Source organism: Lutra lutra, chromosome 8 (genome assembly GCF_902655055.1).
Source record: "Lutra lutra chromosome 8, mLutLut1.2, whole genome shotgun sequence".
Taxonomy (NCBI): Eukaryota; Metazoa; Chordata; class Mammalia; order Carnivora; family Mustelidae; genus Lutra; species Lutra lutra.
Genome location: NC_062285.1, coordinates 37,800,669 through 37,826,063, shown reverse-complemented (window position 1 = coordinate 37,826,063; position 25,395 = coordinate 37,800,669). Strand labels below are relative to the sequence as shown.

The 25,395-nt window shown below is 41.9% G+C and overlaps 1 protein-coding gene and 1 pseudogene across 10 annotated transcripts in view; one reads left to right on the top strand and one right to left on the bottom strand.

Moving 5' to 3' along the window:
* Positions 1-23,857, bottom strand: part of RAD52 (RAD52 homolog, DNA repair protein) — a 38,913-nt gene extending 15,056 nt beyond the window's left edge. For 3 of the 10 annotated variants that reach the window (XR_007129435.1, XM_047741443.1, XM_047741438.1), the window contains exons 1-6: positions 9,204-9,308; positions 7,445-7,546; positions 6,778-6,871; positions 6,538-6,605; positions 4,103-4,221; positions 2,943-3,018 (exon numbers count right to left, since the gene is read on the bottom strand). Coding sequence is in view for 9 of the 10 variants with exons in the window: in XM_047741443.1 (XP_047597399.1) it covers positions 2,943-3,018; positions 4,103-4,221; positions 6,538-6,605; positions 6,778-6,871; positions 7,445-7,546; positions 9,204-9,290 (546 nt within the window). In the remaining variant the exon portion in view is untranslated. Of the gene's footprint in view, positions 1-2,942; positions 3,019-4,102; positions 4,222-6,537; positions 6,606-6,777; positions 6,872-7,444; positions 7,547-9,203; positions 9,309-11,604; positions 11,654-14,886; positions 14,906-22,074; positions 22,200-23,755 lie in introns of those variants that run through there. The other 7 variants (XM_047741439.1, XM_047741440.1, XM_047741441.1 and 4 more) reach the window with 7 other exon arrangements.
* LOC125106273 (60S ribosomal protein L23-like) lies at positions 10,468-11,199 on the top strand (annotated as a pseudogene).
* Positions 23,858-25,395: the final 1,538 nt, after the last annotated feature.

Here is a 25,395-nt window from a genome sequence, read left to right as displayed (position 1 = left end):
AATAGTGAAAACAACATTGAAAAAGAACAAAGCTGAAGGACTCATACCTTCTCATTTCAAAACAAACTGTGATCAAAATGATATGATACTGTCATAAATACAGACACACAGTCCAATGGAATAGAGAGCCCAGAAATAAACCCTTTCGTATATGATCAAATGAATATCGGCAAGCGTGCCAAGACCACTTAATGGGAAAAAGAGAATCTCTTCAACAAATGATGCTGGGAAAAACTGGATATCCACATGCAAAAGAAGGAAGTTAGACTGGTATCTTACATCATAAACAAAAATAAATTTAGACAGACTAAAGACCTAAACATAAGACACAACCATAAAACTCAGAGAAGAAAATATAGGGGAAAAGTTCATGACATTGGATTTAACAATGATTTCTTGCACATGACACCAAAAACACAAAGCAAAAATATATAAATGGGACAATGTCAAACTTAAACATTTTAAAGGGAACCTATGAAACAGGAAAAAATATCTGCAATCATGTCTCTGATAAGGGGTTAGTATTCAGAATATATACAGAATTCCTACAACCCAACAAACAAAAAATTAAAATCCCCAATTAAAAAATGGGCAAAGAAATAGACATTTCTCCAAAGATGATATACAAATGGCCAAAAATCGGGGTGCCTGGGTGGCTCAGTGGGTTAAAGCCTCTGCCTTCGGCTCAGGTCATGATCTCAGAGTCCTAGGATGGAGCCCCACATTGGGCTCTCTGCTCAGCAGGGAGCCTGCTTCCTCCTCTCGCTCTGCCTGCCTCTCTGCCTACTTGTAATCTCTGTCTGTCAAATAAATAAATAAAATCTTAAAAAAAAAAAAATTTACAAATGGCCAAAAAGCGTATGAAAAGACATCCAACATCAAAAGTCATCATCAGGGGCGCCTGGGTGGCTCAGTGGGTTAAGCCACTGCCTTCCGCTCAGGTCATGATCTCGGAGTCCTGGGATCGAGTCCCGCATCGGGCTCTCTGCTCAGCAGGGAGCCTGCTTCCTCCTGTCTCTCTGCCTGCTTCTCTGCCTGCTTGTGATCTCTCTCTGTCAAATAAATAAATAAAATCTTTAAAAAAAAAAAAGTCATCATCATTAAACCCACAATAAGACAGCATCTCACACCCACTAGGATGGCTGCTATCAAAAAAACCCAGAAAATAACAGGTGTTGTTGGTAAGGCTGTAGAGAAATGGAACACTTGTGCACTGCTGGTTGAACACTGGTGTGGCCACTACAGAAAACACTATGGAAGTTCCTCAGGGACGCCTGGGTGGCTCAGTTGGTTAAGCAGCTGCCTTCGGCTCAGGTCATGATCCCAGCGTCCTGGGATCGAGTCCCACATCGGGCTCCTTGCTCGTCAGGGAGCCTGCTTCTCCCTCTGCCTCTGCCTGCCATTCTGTCTGCCTGTGCTCGCTCTCTCTCCTCTCTCCCTCTGACAAATAAATAAAATCTTAAAAAAAAAAAAAAAAAAAAAAAAACTACCACATTGGGGCTGAGTCGGTTAAGTGTCCTACTCTTGATCTGAGCTCAGGTCTTGATCTCAGGGTGGTGAGCTTCAGCTCTGTGTTTAAAAAAAAACAAAAACACTACCATATGCTCCAGCAACACTACCTCTGGATATATAACCAAAATAACTGAAAGCAAGGTCTTGAAGAGGTATTTGCAAAACCATGTGTATAACAGCACTATTCCCAAGTCAAGAGATGGAAGCCACCCAAATGTCCATTGATGGAAATATTAAAGAAAATGTGGTGTGTACCTACAGTGGAATATTATTCAGCCTTAAAAAGGAAGGTAATTTTTTTTTAAAGGACTTTATGTTTAAGTAATCGCTACAGCCAACCTGGGGCTGTAGATCAACCTGAGATCAAGGGTCCCACACTCTACTGAGCCAGCCAGACACACCAAAAAAAAAAAAAAAAGTAATTCTGACACAGGCTTCAACGCAGATGAAACCTGAGGACATTGTGCTAAGGCGACATAAACCAGAGAGGAAATTCATAGGAACCAGAAGTAGAATGGTGGTAACAAGAGGCTGAGAAGGGGAAAAAGGAGAGTTGTCCTATGGGTATAGAGTGGCAGAATCCCAACATTAAAAAGTTCTAGAGATCTGTTTCATCAGTGAACTGTACACTTAAAAATGGCTAAAATGGTGAATTTTTTATTTTTTTTACCACAATAAAAAAACATCCCTAATATCCCTCATAAACACAGACACAAAAGTCCTTAACAAAATATAAGCAAACGGAGGCCAACAACATATAGAAAGGATTTTAACAAGGGAAAGTGTGGCGTTTTGACAGCTGCCAAGTGCCACGCCCCTCTGCCAGGGTGTCCCCCACCAGCAGCCCTCAAGGACAAGCCAGGGAATGCTGCCCTGGGCTGCGGCGCTGCGGGGAGCCTCTGACAGCGCCCTGGAATGGACAGCCACTCCGCCAGCCACCAGAATGCACCACCACCGCCACAGCCCCCGCTAAGAGCAAGCCCAGGGCTACGCGATTCCAGAACCCCCTCCAAAGGCTCAGCTCATGTGATAGGCTCTGGCGAAGAAAAGGGGACCTAGGCCGTGACCCCTAGAGCACAGACGCAGGCTGAGAAGGTGAGGTTCTTTCTGAGTGTTTCTAAGGAACCACAGGGGCACTGCAGGGAGCTCTGTGCTCCTTTGGAGGTTTCACACACCATTCTGGAACACAGCTCTCTGTGCAGAAAACAAGTGGCATGGATACTCTAGGCTTCAAGTCCTTCAGCTGGAAAATTCGGTGATTGGTTCCTGCTGGCTCTGGTCGGCAGACAATTCTGAAATACACATTCCAGACCCTCAAAAGGGCTAAGTCTCCCCTTCTTCTTTCTCCGTCCAGAATACTCAACCCATGCCCCTGGGGCACTGGTCCTATCTCTACTGTGATGCATTCCATTCATCCATTTCTAACATACCTGGCGGGGAAGCTTATTTAGTGACCTCAGATAATCTTTGTCCAGAATACAATTTCCAAGTGCATTCCCGAAACTTCTAAGGGTAAGGAAAAAAAAAAAAAAAAAGAACGGAACAGGTTGAGAATGATTATGTGTCAATATCAGAGAACACAGTTAACAGTTACAACATTTGTGGCAAGGTGCTTCTCCACTGCGGCAGAGGAGATGGACCCCAATATACATGCAGAAACACTTCTTGGGCACCTGCCACTTTCACGCACTGTATGAGGCTCTCAGTACAGCATGGGGCACAGCAGTCACCAGTCTCTGCCCTCAACAAGAGGCAGGGAGGTCCAAAAGACTAAGAAACCATTCGCAAAACCCCATGAGCTACCTCCTGCCATTCTTTTTTCAAGGATGGTTCCAATTCCCCAGTAATAGTGGACAACTCACTTAGGGCACACCGTCCTCCATGCCTGAAGTTCTTTACTTGGGACATCTGGCCTCCCGCACCGGTTAGAGCACCTCAAGTTTTTAATGTAGGTTCATTACATGTGTGATTTAATTCACGTCAATTCTCAAAGGCCATGTATGACCCCCCGCAAAAAAAGTAAAAAACAAAAACAAAAAACCCTGTTCTATTCACCTTAGTTGTCATACCCAAGGAAACACTGTTTAGGTGTCTTAAAGAGAATGGGGAAGCGATCTCTGTCCTCGTGTGGAAAGGTTTCCAAGACACACAACTGAGATGGGAGTGAGCAAAATCAAGTACAGAGTAGAGAATATAGTATTTTTTTTTTAAGATTTTATTTATTTATTTGAGAAAGCATGAGTGGGGTGAGGGGCAAAGGAAGAAGCAGACTCCCCACTGAGAAAGCCCGATGTGGGACTTGATTTTGGGACTCCAGCATGGTGACCTGAGCCAAAGGTAGATGCTTAACCCACTGAGCCACCCAGGTGCCCCGAGAATGTAGTATTCTACCACTTATTCTCAAAGAAGGGAGACCTAAGCATAAAGAACCACAGGGAAAATTCAAAGTGTAGGAAACAGGGCTGACAGGGACAAGGGGGGAGTGAGGCTTGGGTTATTTCAACTTTTTGTACCACATGAATGAATTACGTCTCAAACAAACAAACAGGAATAAAACTGACGCAGGTTAGACTCCAGCCCTCGTGCTCACCTCAGCGCCCGCTTCAGCCCGTCTGTCACGGCCTCCTTCCTGGCCTTCTCCAAAGACAAGGCTTTTGACTTGAGGCCCTCACTGACACCGTAGCCCACATCTTCATGATATGAACCATCCTATAGGTAGAAAAGGAGTTCAGAGTCCAACGTGAAGAGCTGCAGTCGTGTCCTGGTTCCGCAGCTCTCCTCACCCTCAAGGGCATTTACACCAGGGCACACAGAACCTGGGCGCCTTGCTAAAGGGCACACAGGCACAGAGAGCTGGAAGAGAATTAATTTCCAGTGCTACGTCCTTGACCTGATCTGCCCGGAAATGTACAAGACAATTCTCCTTACCCACTTACAAGTGCACATAAAAAAGGCACATAGCTAACCCACCCTAAATCTTCCTAAGGTGCACTGCCCCAAGGTATAAAAACCTCTGGGACATGAAACAAAAGAAAAATGTGAAATACTGTATTTAACAGACTCTTAACGATTGGCTAGCAAATCAAAAAATCTTTTCACAGGTCAGGTGGTATCCATTTCCTGGCTTTCATCAAAAATGAAGGTATACCTGATCAAGTTATTAGCTGACAGAGAACCAAATATAATTTTGGATAGCACTCTGATTTCTGAGATATAACTCAGAAAGCTTATTCAAAGAAATGGTGATACTGTAACAAAATTCTCTCCATTCCCAGTTTATGTATGTGAGTAAGGTTTTTCAGTATTTTTTTTTCTTATTTGTCAGAGGGAGAGAGAGACATGGCACAAGCAGGGGGAGCAGCGGCAGAGGGAGCAGCAGGCAGAGGGAGCAGCGGCAGAGGGAGAAGCAGGCTCCCCGCTGAGCAGGGAGCCTGATGCAGGACTCAATCCCAGGACCCTGGGATCATGACCTGGGCCCAAGGCAGACACTTAACGGACTGAGCCACCCAGGTGTCCCTAGTACTATATATAAAAATAAGAAGTGAGAATAGAATTAATCCTGAATGTTCTATCTTGGAAAAAGTAATATTAAACTATGGAAATATAAACCATCCAGAAAGAAAAAAAGCTTCATCCATCTCATTAAGAAATGCATTTTCCATAAAAATTTATTTTTATTAAGTATATAAATTTTGATGTAGTTATTTTATCCCCCTCATAGACCCAACTGATCAATTGTGTGTAATACCTATAACAGTAATTCAATCCAGAAGAAATTTTTTAAAATTTAGAGCTTTATGGTCACTGAAAATTTACCCCCCAAAATTACATTTATATGCCCAATCATACACACACACACACACACACACACACACACACACACACAGAGGAATATGCTAAGGTTATTAATAAAAGGTTCCGAACACATGTAATATATATACAAAATATATTTTCCAAACATATATTTTGTTTATACATGTATATGGACAAAAGCCAATGAGGAGATAGACTGGAAATATGAGTTTGAGAAGAAAAAAATGTAAAATTTCTCATGACTAAAGAATAGCTTGCTCATGTATTTTTTTAAGTGGATCAGAGTATTTAATCGTTTATGATATTTAAAATACATTGGTACATCTTAAAAAGATGTAACAAGAAAAGAAATGTGAAATAACAGGGACTGAGAATACATTTATCCTGATGAGTCGTGAAAAATGTGCGAAGTGCTGAATCACTATATTGTACACCTGACACCTATACACCATTGAATGTTAATTACACTTGAATAAAAAAAGGAAGAGAAAGATGTAACAGATTTTAGAGTGTCAAATTTTACAATACGCTAAAAAACATACCGTTGTAACTACAGGTTTCCCCTGCTATCCGAAAGTAGAACGAACATTCTCATGAAAGCTTCCGTAAGCCAAAATGGTATAAAGCAAAGAATTGCCATTAATTTATATGGAAAAATCTCTCAGCATTCCCAGATCCAAAAAATAACCTGTTACGCTTTTCTGATAACATAAGGACACATCTTGCTAATGGACGCACACAATAAACGGAGCTAGAGTACAGATGCTCACGGACAGAGCTCAAAGCCTGGCAGCACGATGCCGAGACAGTGAGTGTAGTTCCCAGGGATGGACTCAGCGGGGCCCCTCTTGCCACCAGGGTGTGCCTTTTCTCATAGAAGTGAAAATCCTCTCTAGATTGCTTTCAGTTAAGGGAAAACAGGTACCAGCATAGGTTTTCATAAAAGCAAAGGGGTGCAGCGCAAACTTTTGAAATGCAGAGGACTTACGGTGCATTTGTACTTACAGCGAAACCTTTTAGGTGTCAACTTAAAATGTACAGGAAACACGCGTTTTTCAGCATTCATTTAGGGGGCATGTGAGTAAGAATGTCTAAGGAACACTGGCTGAGCCCCAGCTCTCTAGGCCCAGTCCAGAGAATTCTCTACCTGCTCATTCTCTCTCACCACCCACCCAGTCCTTGGAGGCAACGGGTCTGCTCCATCACCCTCACCTTCAACTGGACTCTCACAAACGCACAGACTCCCACGTAGAACTTGCCATTGTTAAGGTCAACAAAATCTAGGAGTGGGAAAGAGAACCAGTTGAAGAGGATACTGACTCCTGTGCCTCACCCATATTCCTCCTACCAGCAACAAAATACACCTACATCCTCACCCACAAGATACTCTCATCAGAAATTAGCACCAAAGTAAAGGAAATGAAGTCCCCATTGCCAGGAAAACATACTCACCCACATTCTGCTGTGTGATGGAGTGTGCCCAGCCATTGTAACCGAACATCTCATTGGCCAGATTAATTACCCTGTGACCCTCAATGTAACATACCTGGGAAGAGAAATTAAAGGCAGAGGGGGCGCTGGTTAAGATTCCCTCTGCCATACTAAATGAGAATCAAAATTTACTTAATTTACTCCTTACCAGATTTTTTGGCAAAACTGCCCTTTAACATTCCAGGGAAATTCTCAGTGAATTGATTTCAAAGATCTTCCAGAAGGAACCAACTAGAACTAGTGTTTTGTCTTGGGGGAGGGACTAGACTCAGAGTAGAAAGATACCCACTCACCTAGCAGTTTCCAAAACTCACAGTTTCCAAAAAAGTACAAGTCTCAGGCTGACATATATTATAGGAGACCAAAAATATACACATAAAATTAGAAGCAAAGGGCAAAAGAAACATTTTTAAAAGATGGTGTAAATATCTCAAGATGGAAGACAATACTTGGGTGGCTTCAGATGACAATGCCAGCTGGAACCCATCCCCTCCCAAAGACACTAGGAAACATCTAGCAACAGTGAGCAGGAGACCTTCTGAATCCATGAGGACCCAGAGAGGGAGAAAGATCCTCTGAGTAGCCAGCTAGAGGGGCACCCACTTCTCAAGCGTGTCATCTCTCCTACCCTCTGGCCTCCTCCAGCCATGCGGCTACTGATGTATTCCGGGCCCAGCCTCTGCCTCAGAGCGTTCTGGATGGCCTGGTACTCGTCTGCTGTGTACTGATACTGCAATCCAGAAAAGGAAAAATTAAACTGACATTCCCCCATTCCTATGCCAGCAAGTCTCCAGACCCTTTCACACTCTTAAAAAGTATTGAGGGCCCTAAGAGCTCTTGTTTACGTGGGTTTTATCTACCAATACTAGGAATTAAAACTGAGAAACTTCTAAGGCACACTTTCCATAGCCATCAGAGCAGTATCCCCCCAGGCTGTGTGTGCTCTGGAGAGTCTCACTGTTCACTCGTAAGAGAATGAAAAGGAAAAGGCAAGAAGATTTTTAGTATTATTATGGAATCTTCTTGACCTCGTGGACTTGGGAGAAGTCTGGTGGACCCCAGGGGTCGCTGGGCACCATTTTGAGAGGCAGTGCCCTAGGTGTCACCACCCTCCTGACAAAACTTTCTCAAGTCAGAATTGGTAAACTGAAAAGTGCCACCTCCGGGTCTGTATATGACATTTATGCCCACGAGGGAGCAGGAGACATACCTCTTCTCTAGTTCAACACTTTTCCATCCTACACATACATAAATATACCACTACTTATTTGACTACTGTCCCCTTGGTAGTTTCCCCCTTGCCCTATTTAAATGAAATAAATCGGGATGCCTCGGTGGCTCAGTGGGTTAAGCATCTGCCTTCAGCTCAGGTCATGGTCTCAGGGTCCCGGGACTCTCTGCTCGGTGGGGAGCCTGCTTCCCCCTCTCTCTCTGCCTGCCTCTCTGCCTACTTGTGATGTCTCTCTGTCAAATAAATAAATAAAATCTTTTTTAAAAAATAAATTAATTGGGCGCCTGGGTGGCTCAGTGGGTTAAGCCGCTGCCTTCGGCTCAGGTCATGATCTCAGGGTCCTGGGATCGAGTCCCACATCGGGCTCTCTGCTCAGCAAGAAGCCTGCTTCCCTCTCTCTCTCTCTCTCTCTGCCTTCCTCTCCGTCTACTTGTGATCTCTCTCTGTCAAATAAATAAATAAAATCTTTTAAAAAAAATTAATTAATTAATGAAATAAATTTTCACAAACAGATCTATGGTAAAGACAAAGATGGACTCGAGGGGACAAAGCAAGAATCTCTTTTATACGCACAGAATATCGCCACAAAGAATAGGACACTGGGGGGGCGCCTGGGTGGCTCAGTGGATTAAGCCGCTGCCTTCGGCTCAGGTCATGATCTCCAGGTCCTGGGATAGAGCCCCAAATCGTTCTCTGCTCAGCAGGGAGCCTGCTTCTCCCCCAACTCTCTGCCTGACTCTCTGCCTACTTATGATCTCTCTCTCTGTCAAATAAATAAATAAAATCTATTAAAAAAAAAAAAAGAATAGGACACTGGAATCCTTGAAACTGGGTGAAATGTAGACAGGAGTGACGGGGAAAGAGCAAGACTTTGCATTCACATACAGTCTACGTTTCCTTTTGAATGTTATACCATATGAATATGTAATGTATCAAAAAAATAAACAAAAGGTAAATCTCAATGTAATCCCCAGTACTACATGCTGCTACAGTTCCACGACGCCCTGAGAGTTCCTCAGAGTCCCTAATAATGTATACCGAAAGGAAAACCCGCTGACAGTAAATAGCTTCCACATACATGATTGTGCCCTACAAACTACTTTCTCCTACCTGTTCACTTAACCTCATTCTTCCCAGGTATGGAAAACACAGTTACCTGTCCGAAGCATAACACGGAGTTGCCGCCAGCTGCAGAAGGATGGTTGCCTCGGGCTCCAAGAACCGCTTCCTCAGTCCCAGACATGTTGATTCCAGGTGACCTCTATAAAAACAGAAGATTTAAAAAGATCTCAAAGATTGCTGAAGGTAAAAAGCAAGAGCCTCTACACAAAATCAGACTAAAGCATCCAAATGTAGTATCCTACAAGTTGATTTACTTAACACTTAATGTGGTTTGTTTGTTTGTTTGTTTTAGATTTTATTTATTTATTTGACAGAGAGAGAAACAGTGAGAGAGGGAACACAAGCAGGGGGAATGGGAGAGGAAGAAGCAGGCTTCCCGCTGAGCGGGGACCCCAATGTGGGACTCGAACCCAGGACCCTGGGATCATGACCTGAGCTGGAGGCAGATGCTTAACGACTGAGGCACCCAGGTACCCCAATGCTTTTCTTGTAAGTACTGCCCCAATCAAGGACTAAGTTCCTCAGTGCTTAGCTATCATCCAACACGGCACTAAAAATCCTTTAGGGTCCACTTCTATCTTTCTGTTAAAATTCTGGCTAGGGTTGGGGTGCCTGGCTGGCTGAGTCCGCAGAGCATGCGACTCTTGATCTCCGGGTCATGAGTTCAAGCCCCACATTGGGCAAGGAGCTTACTTAAAAAAACAAACCATAAAATGTTCATTAGGGTGATGGTGTTATTTAAGGTGATTTTTAGAATTATAATGCATTATAATTGCAATGTTTATAATTGAAAAAGTCAAAATTACAAAAACACTCCAAGGGAGAGTAACCAAACAACTCATTACTACCTCATATATGAACAACATGATTCTGGCTTCAGTGGGGTCAAAAAGAGAAGTATAAGCCAGGGGTGCCTAGGCAGCTCAGTTGTTAAGCAACTGCCTAACTCAGGTCAGGTCAGGTCAGCTCAGGTCATGATCTCAGTATCCTGGGATCAAGCCCCAGACTGGGCTCCCTGCTCAGTGGGGAAGCTGCTTCTCCCTCTCCCTCTGACTCTCCCTGTGCTTGTGCTTTCTCTCTCTCTCAAATAAATAAATTAAATATATATATATTTTTTAAATAAAAGCCACAATAACTGACCTGCTTTCCAGGAGCTAACAAGCTAGCTGGTAGGAGACTAACAGGAAAGTTAAAGAGCAAGAGAAGGCAGTGTGGATGGCCCTAATATTCAGGAAGAATAAAGCATCAGACCAGTTAGGTCTTTTGCAGCATCAGCATCACCTGGGAACTTATTAGAAATGCAAATCCCCAGGTCCTACCCTAGACCTCCTGGATCAGAAACTAAAGGCGAAGCTGAGGAGTTAGTGCTTGCCCAAGTCCACCAGGTGATTCTGACCCAGGCTCAAGTTGGGGAGCCAGTGCATTAGACTGAGACTATGCAAATGTATCATCCATTAGTAAACAGAATTTCCCTCAGAAGCAGCATTTGCCACTGGCTGACCCACTACCTGACTACCCCTACACCTGTCTCAGATCAGACGGATTCAGTGCTGGGCCCCAGCCTTTCTGTCCCTTTCCAGTGTTCAAGACATGGAAGCGAGGACATGGTGGGTCCTCCGGTGTGAAATTCCAGATTTCCTGGCTCTTCGGGTAGAAGCCGTGATCAACTGTGCTAACAGCACAGGAGCCAAAAATCTGCAGATGACCTTGGCGAGGGGGATCAGGGGCTGAACAGGCTTCCTGCTGCTGGTGGGGGTGACATGGTGACCACCACAGTGAAGGAAGGCAAACCAGAGCTCAGAAAGAAGGTGTATATCCAGCAGGTAACTGGACAATGGAAGTCCCTACTGGTGAGAAGTTGGTGTGTTTCTCTCTTTGGAAGATAACACGGGGGTCACAGAAAACAGTAAAGGCAAAACGAAAGGTCTGCTCTCACAGGACCAGTTGCAAAGGAGCGCGCACACATGCGGCCCAGGACTGCAGCCGCTGGGGGTAGCACTGCAGGATTTTTTGGTGTTCAAAAAAAATGAAAAATTATTTGCTCCCAATATTTGCCCTCCTATTCTTTACTACAGGTCACCTTTCTTGACTCCACCTGACCCTTGCCTCCTTTTGTAAAATGAAATCGCTTGGTACAAACTGGCTGTGGGTATGTGCAGAATAAACAGTACTTGCAAAAAAAAAAAAAAAAAAGTGTTGTGCCTCAGCACACTAGCATGCTGTAGTCTTCAGGTTATCTGCTGACAGTAAAACTACAAATCTAGGAATGCCAGGTGGCAGGACGTTCCCCACCGCACCACAATACGGCGTTTGGGGACTCAAGTTCCAAAGGTCGGTTTCTGGCAAATACCCAGTAGGTGCTTGACCGAGGGAAAAATCATACAATCTCTCTAGATGATGTCCTCTCATCTAGAAAACGGACATAGTAATAGTACCTGCATTTCCTACGGGTTCTGTCGAGATTAACACGATACTGCATGAAAACTGCATTAGAACAGTGCACAAAGGAAGTACTGAAAGGTTAGCTATTGCTAAGTGCGTCTTAACTTTCTTACTACAGTATGACTAAAATGCAAAAAATCATTTAAATGATCACAAAACATTACATTTCAACTAAGAACAATTAACTATTTCTAACCTGGCACTAAGAAAGTAGAAGAGTGACATATACTAGGTTAATTAATAATTAGTGTCTAAAATTGTTACAACAGGGCCACCTGCCTGGCTCAGTCAGAAGAGCATGTGACTCTTGATCTCGGGGTGATGAGTTCAAGCCCCAGGTTGCGGGTAGAGATTATTTAAATAAATAAATAAACTTTAAAAAAATTGTTAAAATGGAATCACTGTGTTATACACCTGAAACTAATATTACACTGTATGTTAACTAACTAGAATTTAAATAAAAACTTGAAAAAAAAGAAACACTTCACACATACTGGGATGGCTACAGTAAAAAAGAATAACCAACATTAGCAAGGATGTGGAGAAACTGGAACATACACAGACACACACACAATCTGTTAAAACAGGTTGGGTGCCCGGCTGGCTCAGCCGGTAGAACACTCAACTCTTGATATCAGGTTGTGAGTTTGAATCCCACGCAGGGCACAGGGATTACTTAAAAAAAAAAAAAAAAAAAAAAAACAACCTTAAAATTGTTACAATAGGAAATAGTGGAATAAGGATCATATTTAGAACACAATTATAGGGGTGCCTGGGTGGCTCAGTCATTAAGCATCTGCCTTTAATAAAAAGAATAAAAAATTGAAGACCTATTATATAAAGCAGAGGTCAGCAAACCTTCTCTTTAAAGTGCCAGATAGTAAGTATTTTAGGTTTTGCAGACTATATGGTCTCTGTCACACCTATGTAACTCTGGCATTTTAGTGTGGAAGCAGCCACAGATGATATGTAAACAATGGGTGTGGTTGTGTCCCAGTAAAACTTTATCACAAAAAGAGGTGGCAGATTTGGTCCAATCCCTGCTACAAAGCACACTTTGAACGTTAGAGTCAGATGTGGTTCAATACCCCCCTCCATCCAACACGGTAAGTTGGACAATTACTTAAACTTTCTGTGTTTCAATTTCCTCATCTGTAAAGGGGAATATTAGTAAAATCAACCTTATAAATGTATCATTTTAAAATAACGTGAGAAGGGACGCTGGATGGCTCAGTCAGTTAAGTGTCAGTTAAGTGTCGGCCTTTGGCTCAGGTTGCGATCCTGGAGTCCCAGGATCAACCACCGCTGGGCTTCTTGCTCAGCCGGAAGTCTGCTTCCCTCTCTTCCTCTGCTCCTCCCTCAGCTCGGGCTCACTCTCACTCACTCTCTCTAACAAATAAATCTTTAAAAAATAAAATGATGTGATAATAACAGTACTCAGCAAAAATCATCACTAGATACTATAAAGTTGTAGGGGAGATTTATAAAGGCTCAAATGAGCACTTGTCCACTTATTTGTTAAAAAAACAAAGGGAAATACACTGGGAATATACCCAAAGCCACTGAGCTACACACTTAAAAATGGTTAAAAATATGGGGCGCCTGGGTGGCTCAGTCGTTAAGAGTCTGCCTTCAGGGGCGCCTGGGTGGCTCAGTGGGTTGGGGCCTCTGCCTTTGGCTCTGGTCATGATCCCGGGATTCTGGGATCGGGCCCCGCTTCGGGCTCTCTGCTCGGCGGGGAGCCTGCTTCCTCCTCTCTCTCTGCCTGCTTCTCTGCCTACTTGTGATCTCTGTCTGTCAAATAAATAAATAAAATCTTTAAAAAAAAAAAAAAAAAAAGAGTCTGCCTTCAGCTCCAGTGGTGATTGGGATCAAGCCCTGCATCTGGCTTCCTGCTCGGTGGGAAGCCTGCTTCTCCCTCTCCCACTCCCCCTGCTTGACAGCTCTCACTATCTTTCTGTCAAATAAATAAATAAAATCTTTTTTTAAAAAGGTTAAAAATTTGTTATGTATATTTTGCCACAATAAAAAAAAAGGAGGTAAAATAACACAATGAAGGTTTATATTCCTTCAGGTAGGATCTAACCCAGTCAGGTGGCCCTGCCCAACCGGTGGCTGTGTCATCTAAGCACATGTGACCTCCAAGGTCATCACTGCAAGGAGAGAAAGAGTTATTAAAGTCACACCGGTTCGTAGCTGCCTTAGACCAGAAGCGATAGGCATCACTTCTGGTCACAGTTCACTGGACAGAACTTGTCACAAGGCTCCCACTTAATGGCAGCGGAGGCTAGGAAGTATAAGAAAGCATTTGGTGAGTACTGTCTCTTTCATCTGCTTTCCCCACTCCAGTGTGAGCCCTTAGAAGGCAGGAGATTCTTGATTCTTCTTGGCCCATCAGTGAGTAGCATGGTAACCTGTTCCCCCTAAGGGGTCAGGGAGGGAAGCATTCATTGGGTGAGTGATTAAGTGAATGAATGGACAGATGGATGGATGAAGTACATAGTGTAGGATACAGAGACAAAGTATATTTTTTAATTCCTTAGAAACTGATTTTATAAGGCAAGAGTTATATTTCTCACACTTAAAAAGCAACTTGCTACTTTTCTAAACAATATCTTAGAAGAGTCAACTTTTTATCACAGAAAAGGACAATTTCATCTCTGCCCATAAAGTAAAACATGGAATCATTCTTCTTTTTTCCCCTGCCAGTTACTATTTGAGAAAAAGCTGACTGCCTTCCTTTCTAAAACTGTCTACAATCATTTTCCCATTATAAAATTACATCTTTATTGTAGAAAGCTTTACACATACATCAAAAAATATGGAAGGAAGTAAAATTTGACTGGATCACCACCAACAACAGAAAACTCTTTTTTCTGTATGTGATCGAGTTCATGTATGTTTTGTGTGTGTGTGTGTGTGTGTGTGTGTGTGTGTGTGTGTGTGTGTGTACACTTGCTAAACAAAAAATCTGGAGTCTTCCACATTTATCAGGCATATCTTATGCAGCACCTCAAATCCTCTTGGCCTTGCTGAGGCCCTTGACTACTTTTTCTACCCCGGTTGCCATGAGATAGACCAAATATGCATGAGTTCTAACTGAATGCACAGAGGCATGACCACCAGTCCCTTACCTCCTGCTCATGCCATTTGCCTCTCACTCCCTTCCAGGGCTCCCCTCTCACCTTGAAGGTGTGAGAACCTGTGGGACCTACCTGATGCCCACACATGCACAGCCTGGAAATCTGAGGGAAGGAATACAGCATGTGGCAAACCTTTTACCAATGAGATACAGAAGCTGAGGGGTAAATTCTTCTCCCTCCTTTCTTTGGTGGGGAGGGGCCTGTCCTGGGATACAGAACTTCATACACGCTTCTGAGAGACACCATTAAGAGATCAAGCAGTCAGTTGTATTTGTTATCAAGGGGTGGCCAACTTGGAAATGTCCCCTTGAAATGACTTAATTGTCCTTCTCTCCTCAATCTCCCTTTCCTCACTTCTGCTTCCTGAAGAAATCATAGCACATACTGTTTTGCCTCAAGTCTAGGTTCTGGGGTTCCCAGGTATAGAGATACCATGGACACTCTGCTAGCTATCCCTTCAGCTCTTACCACAATCGTGCACCTGGGCCTAACTGCCAAATGCCAACATTTGTATCTCTTTATCTGAGGGCCTTTTTTGGCATCCAGGGCCCATTTTGTGCCTGTTCATGGTAAGTTAAAAGCACCAGAGAACCGATGCCCTTGGGAGCAGCCCTCCATTACTGACTGATGGGAGCTGGTGTTTAAAGACCCTAGATCTCTTACCCACTTTGTGAGATAACACTGAGCTGTGAGTTCTCCATTGGCTCAAGTTTCCCAGTGAAACTAGGTTTGGTTGCCCACTAGTGGTAACTGGCTTGGCCATGCACCTCACCCTCTGATAACTGCCTTTTCTTTCCTGTCTCACTCCCCTCACCTCTACCAGCACATCCTGGGCTCTTCTCTCAGATAAGCTACATATGTTTGAAGATAAATATAGGGAAAGCAAAAGATACCTTTACAATGGAGAAATCTAGCAGATGCTACCTTAATCAGGTAATCAAACATAATGTCACCAGTGATAATCCCATCATAAGCTCCCTGATGGATATACTGAAAAGGTCACAACGTCACATAGGGAGTATTTCTACCAATTTAATCATGACTCTAATCAAGAGGAAATAATTAGACAAGTTGAAACCTATAACATTTGGATTCACACCATGTCAATGTCTTAAAAAATAAAACAAAGGAGGGTATGTGCTATAGTGAGTGCTGTGAAGTGTGTAAACCTGGTGATTCACAGACCTGTACGCCTGGGGCTAATAATACATTATATCTTTATTAAAAATTTTTTAAAATTATTTAAGAAATAAATAAATAAAACAAAGCAAAATATAGAATAAAATAAAATAAAACAAAGCAAATGAACTCTTCTAGATCAAGAGATTAAAGACACACAACACACAACTACAACTACAGTGTGGTTCTTTGAAAGGTTTTAGATCAGGAAAAAAAAACTGTAAAGGATAGTCTAGAGGGGATTCTGATGATGGACTGCATATTATTCAAATGCATTGCATTGTTGTTAAATTTGCATCAGAGTTATGTAAGAGGATGATCTTGTCCTTAGGAGATATACAATGAAGTAGTGGAGTGAAATGCCACGTTTTCTGCAGCTTACTCTCAAATCAATCAACTAATAAAATGTGTGTGTGCACACACACACAAAGAGGAGAGGAAGATAAAATAACAAATTTATGAATCTAGGTGAAGGATATGCAGGCAATCCTTGTATAACTTTTCTGAAGGCTTCAAATGTTTCAAAATAAAATGTCAGGGGCGCCTGGGTGGCTCAGTTGGTTAAGCGACTGCCTTCGGCTCAGGTCATGATCCTGGAGTCCCGGGATCGAGTCCCGCATCAGGCTCCCAGCTCCATGGGGAGTCTGCTTCTCCCTCTGACCTTCTCCTCGCTCATGCTCTCTCTCTCTGTCTCTCTCTCAAATAAATAAATAAAATGTTTAAAAAAAATAAAATAAAAAAATAAAATGTCAGGAAAGACTTTCTGCACAGCCACAGTTATGGCAGCTACATAAATCCAAATATCCCAATACATCCAATGCAGACCAAAAAGAGGAACAAATAAAACCACAAATATCCTGTATCTTCTAATATAATTAGAAGAATGAAAATACTACAAGCTTCAAATTGCCTGGAAGTAGAAAAAATAAACACCAACTTCTGGTGGAGATATTTCTCAAATGCACATCTTAACTCTTCAAGGAGAGTAAGGAGGGACATGGATGGGAAGAGAAACGCATGGGAGAGGAGGTTGGAGAGCCTAAGATGGAACTAAAACTGCTCCCAGGAGAAGATAACTCACACTAAGAATGAAGATACTGACAGAGTTCTGGTAGGTCAGAGCAGTCCATGAAAAAAAGCGTATACACAACTCAAGGAGGCAGTCTTGGAAAGCCCATGTTTCTGGGGAGAAGAGGGCAAAAAAGAATGAGGTGCCTTTTGAAATGACACTGTGAAGAACAGAGAGGGCAGAGTATAGATCCTACAAGACAAGAGAAAATTCAAAAGTCACAGGACATATAACCATGTCCCCTTTTTTGGCTTTTTTGCCTTCTAATAAAGAAACCATACTCACTACACTTACAAAAGAATAGGAACTGTTCTTGAACTAGGAATCACATAAATCCTCTATCAATCCTGTTCACAAAATACAAAATTAAAGATAAAAAAGAGTCAATGCGACGTGGATAGAACTAGAGGGTATCATGCTTAGCGAAATAAGTCAATCGGAGAAAGACAACTATCATATGATCTCCCTGATATGAGGAAGTGGAGATGCAACATGGGGGGGGGGGGTTAAGGGGGTAGGAGAAGAATAAATGAAACAAGATGGTATTGGGAGGGAGACAAACGATAAGTGACTCTTAATCTCACAAAACAAACTGAGGGTTGCTGGGGGGAGGGGGGTTGGGAGAGGGGGGTGGGGTTATGGACATTGGGGAGGGTATGTGCTATGGTGAGTGCTGTGAAGTGTGTAAACCTGGCGATTCGCAGACCTGTACCCCTGGGGATAAAAATATATTATATGTTTATAAAAAATAAAAAATTTTTAAAAAATGAGTCAATGAACTTAAAGATGGTGCCATAGAAATTATATAATCTGAAGAGGAGAAAAAGACAAACTGAAAATAATGAGAGTCTCAGCGTCTTGTAGAATAATATAAAAACAGCTAACACAAATATAATTGAAGTCCCAAAAAAAGAGGTTAAAGCGAATGGAAAACAAAACAACAACAAAAAAAATTAGTAACTTGGAATTTCCTAAATTGGATGACAGGCATAAATTTATAGATTTAAGGTTAGCAAACCTCAAGAAGGATAAAAACAAAGAAAATCACACCTAGACATACTGTAGGCAAACTGCTGAAAAAAATAAATAAAGAGAAAATTTGGGAAGCAAAGAAAAATGGCCCATTATATACAAAATAAAAATAAAAATGATGACTCCATCTTACAATAGAGTTAAAAAGGCATAATTAGGAATAAATTTAATGAAAGATATATAAGACCTCCCCACTAAAAACTACAAACAGATATGAGGAAGTTAAGAGGCAACATGGAGGGGTTTGGGGGGTAGGAAAGGAATAAATGAAACACGATGGGATTGGGAGGGAGACAAATCATAAGAGACTCTTAATCTCACAAAACAAACTGAGGGTTGCGGGGCGGGGAGGTGGGTTATGGACATTGTGAGTGCTGTGAAGTATGTAAACCTGGTGATTCACAGACCTGTACCCCTAGGGCTAATAATACATTATATGTTAATAAAAAATAAAAAATTGTTTTAAAAAAAACTACAAACAGTCTTAAAGAAATTAAGACCTAGCAAAAAGGGGGGCACCTGTATGGCTCAGGGGGTTAAAGCTCCCAGGGTCCTGGGATCAAGCCCCAAATAGGGCTCTCTGTTCTTCAGGGAGCCTGCTTCCCCCTCTCTCTCTCTGCCTGTCTCTCTGCCTACTTGTGATCTCTGTCAAATAAATAAATAAAGTCTTTAAAAAAAAAAAAAAAACCCGCAAAGGGAGATGTATCATGTTCATAGGTTTCAATAATCAATACCATTAAGATGTTAATTTTTCCCAAGTTGACCTAAAGATTAAATGTCACCCCAGTCATAATCCTAAAAGACTTTTTTATAGACATTGATAAAATGATTCTAATATTTATGTGGAAAATGCAAAGGAGCTAGACTGTCCAAATCAATCTTGAAAAACAACAAAGTTGAAGGACCATCAACAAAGTTGATGTCACACAGTCATACTCATGGCTCACTATAAAGCTACAATAATTAAAATAGAAGTAATTAAAACTGACATAAGAATTGATCAGTGGTGGGGCGCCTGGGTGGCTCAGTTGGTTAGGTGGCTGACTCTTGGTTTTTGGCTCAGGTCATGGTCTCAGGGTCAAGGTCTCTGGGTTGTGGGATCAAGCCCTGCATTGAGCTCCGTGCTCAGGGGGGAGTCTGCTAGAGATTCTCTCCCTCTCCCTCTCCCTCTGCCCCTCCCCCTACTCTTGCACACACTCTCTCTCTAAAATAAACAAATAAATAAATCTTAAATTAAAAAAAAAAAATCAGTAGAACACACAAAAAAAGCCCAGAAACCAACCACCATTTATACAGTCATCTGAAAGGCAATCTGAATTGCAAAGGTACAAATGTAATGCCATGACATTTTCAACAAATGATGCTGGGATAACTGGATCTCCATATGGAGAAAAAATTTTATATTTTCCCCAAAATCAAAATATTTTTCACAATTCACAAATAGAGATGGATCATAGACCTAAATATAAAAGCTACAATAATAAAATTTCTAGAAGAAAATATAGAACTGTATCTTCACATCCTAAAGGTAGTCAAAATTTCTTAGACAAGACCCAGAAAGCAGTAACAATTTAAAAAAAAAATGATAAATATGACTACACCAAAATGTAATACTTTGCTTACCAAAGAGCACTCTGAAAATGATTAGGCAACTACAAAAGACTGATATCTAGAACATAAAAAGGATATAACTCCTGCAACTCAATAATAAAGACAAATAACCCAATTTTAAGTGGTCAAAAATCTGAGCAGGTACTTACAGGAAGATACACAAATGTGAACAAGCCTAGGAAAGTGTTCCAACATCATTAGTAATCAAGGACTAAAATTAAAACCATAATGACATACCCCTCCATACCCTCCAGAATGGCTAAAAATAAAGACTACAGCACCAAAAGTTGGCAAGGATGTGAAGCAACTGGAATTCTCATACACAGCTGGCTGGAAAAACAATGAAAAAACTATTCAGCTGTAAGCACGTTACCCTGCATGAAAAAAGAATAATGACTTGGGTTCAGAGGGTTGAACAGCAGGCCACAGAGGATTATCCCCAGGCCTTGAACCCTAATGGCTCTTTTTATATTCTGGAGGTCAGTCTTTTGTTAGGTAGGTGTGTTGGTGCTTGCCTATTCATTTTCTTAGAGTTGTCTTTGATGAGAAGTTTTGAATTTGTTGTTATCACATTTAAGTGGGTATTGCTTTCTAAGTCTTGTCTAAGAAAGCTCTGCACACCCTCAGATGTGTCATGAAGCTATCCTTTTAGATTTTCTTCCAGAAGAATTATGTTTTATAATTTTGGAAATTAAATTGATAATCTCTTTAGAAATTAAACATGCATCTGCCATACGACCCAAGAATTCTTCTGATAGGTATTTTCTTAGAGAAATAAAATCATATAACCAAGAAAAGATTTGTGGGAATGGAGACACCTGGGTGGCTCAGTCAGTTAAGCTCCGACTCTTCATCTTGGCTCAGGCCACGATCTCAGGGTTGTGAGACTGAGCCCCCCGCTGGGATCCACATTGAGCTCTGCGCTGGGTATGGAGCCTGCTTAAGATTCTCTCTCTCCATCTCCCTTACTCCTCCACCACCCTCTCAAAAAAAAAAAAAAAGATGTGTGGGATGGAAAGGGAAAGAGATTGAACCAGAACAGGGGCTATGAGCGAGAAATGGATGATTTTGAGAGATATTAAGAAGGTCAACGAGATTTGTAAAAATGTTTTTATTCTGATCTACTTCCTTCTCACCTAAAAACATTTCTAATTATAAGCGGAGAGAGGAAGGAAGGAATAAGGAATGAGGCATGTTACATAAGGAAATTTTCCTCTTTTGTCTGACCTTTTCTCATCTGTATTAATGAAAAGACAGGGGGCACCTTGCTGGCTCAGTTGCCTAAGCGTCTGCCTTCGGCTCAGGTCATGATCCCAGGGTACTGGGATAGACCCCAGCATTAGGCTCTCTGCTCAGTGGATTGCCTGCTTCTCTCTCTACCAATCCCCCTGCTCTCCGTGAAATAAAATCTTAAAAAAAAAAAAAAGACAGGATAGGCAGGGCATGAAGGGTAGTATTAGTCACCTTAAAAAGTTTGAAACATTAGTTTATAAACCTTGGGACAGCAATGGAAATTTTAAGCTGAGAAAAATGAGATTATATTCAGGCATCAGAAGGCTCTTTGTCAACAGTGAATGAGGGAGGGATAAGTTAGGAGTCTGTTCCAACAGTCCAGAGAGAAACTGATAAAGGAAGATCATGGCCATGTGAAGAAAGAATGGACTCTGGATATGTATTACAGAGGGCAGAACTGGCAACTCAGTGACGGGGAAGGATCTGATTGCAAAGATAAAGAACAGCAGGATTAGAGACCAAGTTTTTTTTCTTTTATTTTCGTGTATGTACACGCTGCTGTAACATTTTGTGAAACTTCAAATGTCATCTCCTCTTTGAAGCCTTTTGCAGGTTACACTCTAAATAGAATCAATCCTATGCTCTCTAGCATTTTAGACATACATCAAAACACACATTCCAAAAAAAAAAAAAAAAAGCACATACTACACTCTAATCCACACTCAGCCATTCAAGAACAGAAAGGCCGTATACTAACTACTGAATCTCCAGCACTTAACATAGTCCTGACCCAGCACTAGTATAAGGAGCATTTTACTTTTATTTTAGCTTCTCTTCACTTTAAAACTGCCAGTATGGTATTAAAAACGAATGCCTTGAGTGGAAAAATGTTAGAAGTTACAGAGATAGAAGAATATCCACCCTAGGCTTTCTGTCCTTGAATAATTACATTGGTTATACAGTCAATTCTCATTCATGGTAGTTCTGTGAAGTCATCATGAACACTGAATTATCAATTACTGAACCATTTGCTCCGAGAAGAAACACAGGGTTAGGTCCTTGTGAGCCTCTGGTCACATTTTCTTAAACTAGTCAATACAGAATCTTGTTTTATGTGTGTTTCCACTGAAAGATACCTCACTCAATATATATTAACTCACTAATGGACCTCACAGCCAGAAGCATGTAACTCATACCTGAACAATGCTTATCTAAAAGAAGCTTTCTTTTCTTTGTAAGAGACATCACAGCCTTCTTGCACTTGTAATGCTAGACAGCACTTCGGCCACATGCTTGGAAGCCATTCCAAACTGCGAAATCACTAACAAAAAGTACAAAAATGAGAAAAATGTGACACTAAATATATCTCAAAGCACTATGAGTGTTGATTTAGGGGTTACAAAAATTTATGGATAGGTACAGTTCCAAATAAAGAATCTATGAATAGGGGCACCTGGGCGGCTCAGTGGGTTAAGCCTCTACCTTCATGATCTCAGGGTCCTGGGATGGAGCCACAACATCACACTCTCTGCTCAGTGGGGAGCCTGCTTCCCCCTCTGTCTCTGCCTGCCTCTCTGCCTACTTGTGATCTGTCAAATAAATGAATAAAATCTTAAAAAAAAAAAAGAGTCTATGAATAATGAGGATCAACTACAGGTTTTTTTGTTTGGTTTTGAGATAAAACCACTCTCCCACAGTTCTATCAGCTACATTTTTCATTCACTCATCCACCTACACCCAGTTTGTATCACAAGGTCATGGCACACATCATGTAGCAACACAAATATTTCTCTGCTAGTTACCACTACAATTAGTGGTTTAAGAAAGGACTTTAAAAGACAACTTTCCCTAAAAGATACCAGACCTGAGGCCACTAAAATACCTGAGCCAGTCCCAGAGTTAAACACTGGCTTAGGAGAATTATATTTAAAAACGTGCCTCAGACTGTGAGTTCTGTGGAGGAATAGATCTTAATAGCTCTAGGAAGACGAAAGTAGAAACAACCCAAATGTTCATCAACTAATGTAGAAACAAAATGTGGTATATCCCTACAAGGGATTATTACTATTATTCAGCCATAAAAAGGAGTGAAGTATTGACAATGCTACAATAGGCATGAACCTTGAAAAGGTTACGCTTGGTGAAAAATGTGCCCAACACACAAAAACTATAGGATTCCACTTACCCGAAATATCTAGAATTGGCCAATTCAGAGGCAAAAAGCAGATTAGCGGGGTGGGGATGGGGGCAAATGAGAAGTGCCTGCTAAAGAGTTGTGGGTTTCTGTTCAGGGTGATAAAAATGTTATGGGACTAGATAATGGTGATGGTTGCACAACCTTGTAAATATACTAAGCCCACGGAACTGTTTAAATGGATGAATTTAATTGTACGTGAATTGCATCTCTATTTAAAAAAAAAAAAACCCTAAGAAGGCTAACTATGCGGCTAAACCCCAATGTCAGATTCCTTTAGATGAGTAATTCCTTCCCAACTGCGGCCACTCCTCTCGACTCCGCCTAGCTACGGACACAAACTTCAGCACCCTTCACTCCTGTCAAACAGGGAGCATTGGGGAGGTCTCACGCCCGTGCACGGGACTGCCACAATTAACAATACGCCGCCTGCACCCCATCGTGGGCTCTCGGGGTGTTGGTCCAAGTCTCCTGTACCCCTGTCCTTCCTAACCAAACTCTCAGTAAGCCCTGACCCTGAACTCCTACTGTTCTAACTAGTACAGGCCCCGGACTCGGGACCACGGTGCTGGAGCCCTCAGGACGACCTCAACCGCCTTCCCAATCTGCGCCGCCCACGATCCACAACCCCGGGCCGGAACCACCCCAATTGGGCCTTCCTCCCTCCCTTCCTCTCCACTTACGCGCCTCTGGCAGCGCGCGGTGCACGCAGGGAGCTCGGTCTAGGCTAAATGCAAGGGGAAGGGAGCTTAGATAGAGCCGCGCAGAGGAGACTGGGAAAGAGCTGCAAGAGAACTCTGGGAAGAAGGTCCAAATCGAGTGCTGGGGCGGGCGAGGAGGACAGGAGGAGGAGCTAAAAATTAAGTCAAGGGACAAGAGCCGCAAGGCAATCTGCCGAAAGCCGTAAAGCAACCTGGCAGCGCGATGCTGACTACGACGTGCCAAGGCCAAATTCTCCGAGTCACTCCCACAGCCTCCATCTCCCCCAAACTCCCTTTACTTTTGCGGCCGCCCAGGTCTCTGCTGCCCCCTGGCGGACTCGGCGAGCTAACGAGGAGCATTTCGGCGCCTTACTGAGAGATCTCACAAACCCAGTCCCCAGCTAGAATGAAGCGATGGGGTGGGTAGAACTTCTCGGATCCGTCCGTGCACGCGAGGGATACTGCAGGAAAAGAAAAACATGATTTTAAGCCTCCTCTGAATGGTCATCACAGTCCTTTACAGATTCCACCTCAGGCAGGCTCAGCAAACCGAGGTAGTGTGGACACATTTGCTCATTAAGCCCTCTTCTTCTCCCGCTACTGCCGCTCGCGCGCACACACAAACACACACTCATCACCTGATGGCTTCTTAAATTAGCTGGGACCGGAGGGAAATGAGAGTGTGGCGGCAAGTAGGAAGGGAGTTCTTTAGAATGGCCCTTGGAACTGTGCCTTGCAACTGGGTGATGACTGCACACCCTATTAGCAGTGTTCAAAAACAAGATTAAAATGTTTAGTCATCACAACCCCTCTTAAGTACTTAAGAACTCCAACAAAATCATTCTCTTACGTTTCCAAATTGGTGGTTTCAATACACCCCTTTAACCAGACCGTTCATTATCTGAGCAGCAATACTCCAGAACAAGTCATTTCCTGGATGACTACTCACTCTTCCCAGTAACACCATCGGAAGCTGAGTAAAAAGCCTAAATCAGATCCAAAGCATGAACAATTTATATGGTAAAGGTAGCATTTCAAATCAACCAAGAAAGGAATGGTTTACTTTTAAAATGGTGTTGGGATGATTAGTTAACCATTTGGGTTGATTCCTTATCAAAACATACACTAAAATTACAGTTGAATTCAAGAGTGAAATGGTAAACAAAGATATACATAAAACAAAATAAAAGATACACAGATGAGTATCCCTCAGAATGGAGGACTTTCTAAGTATAGAAATGAGACATAAATCATAAAGTAAAGGAGGGACAAAATGTAACTATCTACATAAAACTTTAAACTTCTGGAAGTTGAAAATAAAGTAAACTTTAGAAGTAAACATGAAAAAGGGGGAGAATCATGAATGGTAAAGAGAGCTTGTGTATAAAAAGTTCTAACAAGAATAACAGACCAATGGTATGAGTAGATATTTCACAAAAGGATAATACAATAAATATGAAAAAAGTTTTAATTTTAATAAAAGTAAAAAACACGCATATTAAAATAAGTGTATCATTTCACTCACTTCTGTGTTAATTTAGGAAATTAAAATAATTTATATAAATATTATATGATCACATTCTTATTGAAAAATACAAACAATAAAAGTAAAAACATTTTAT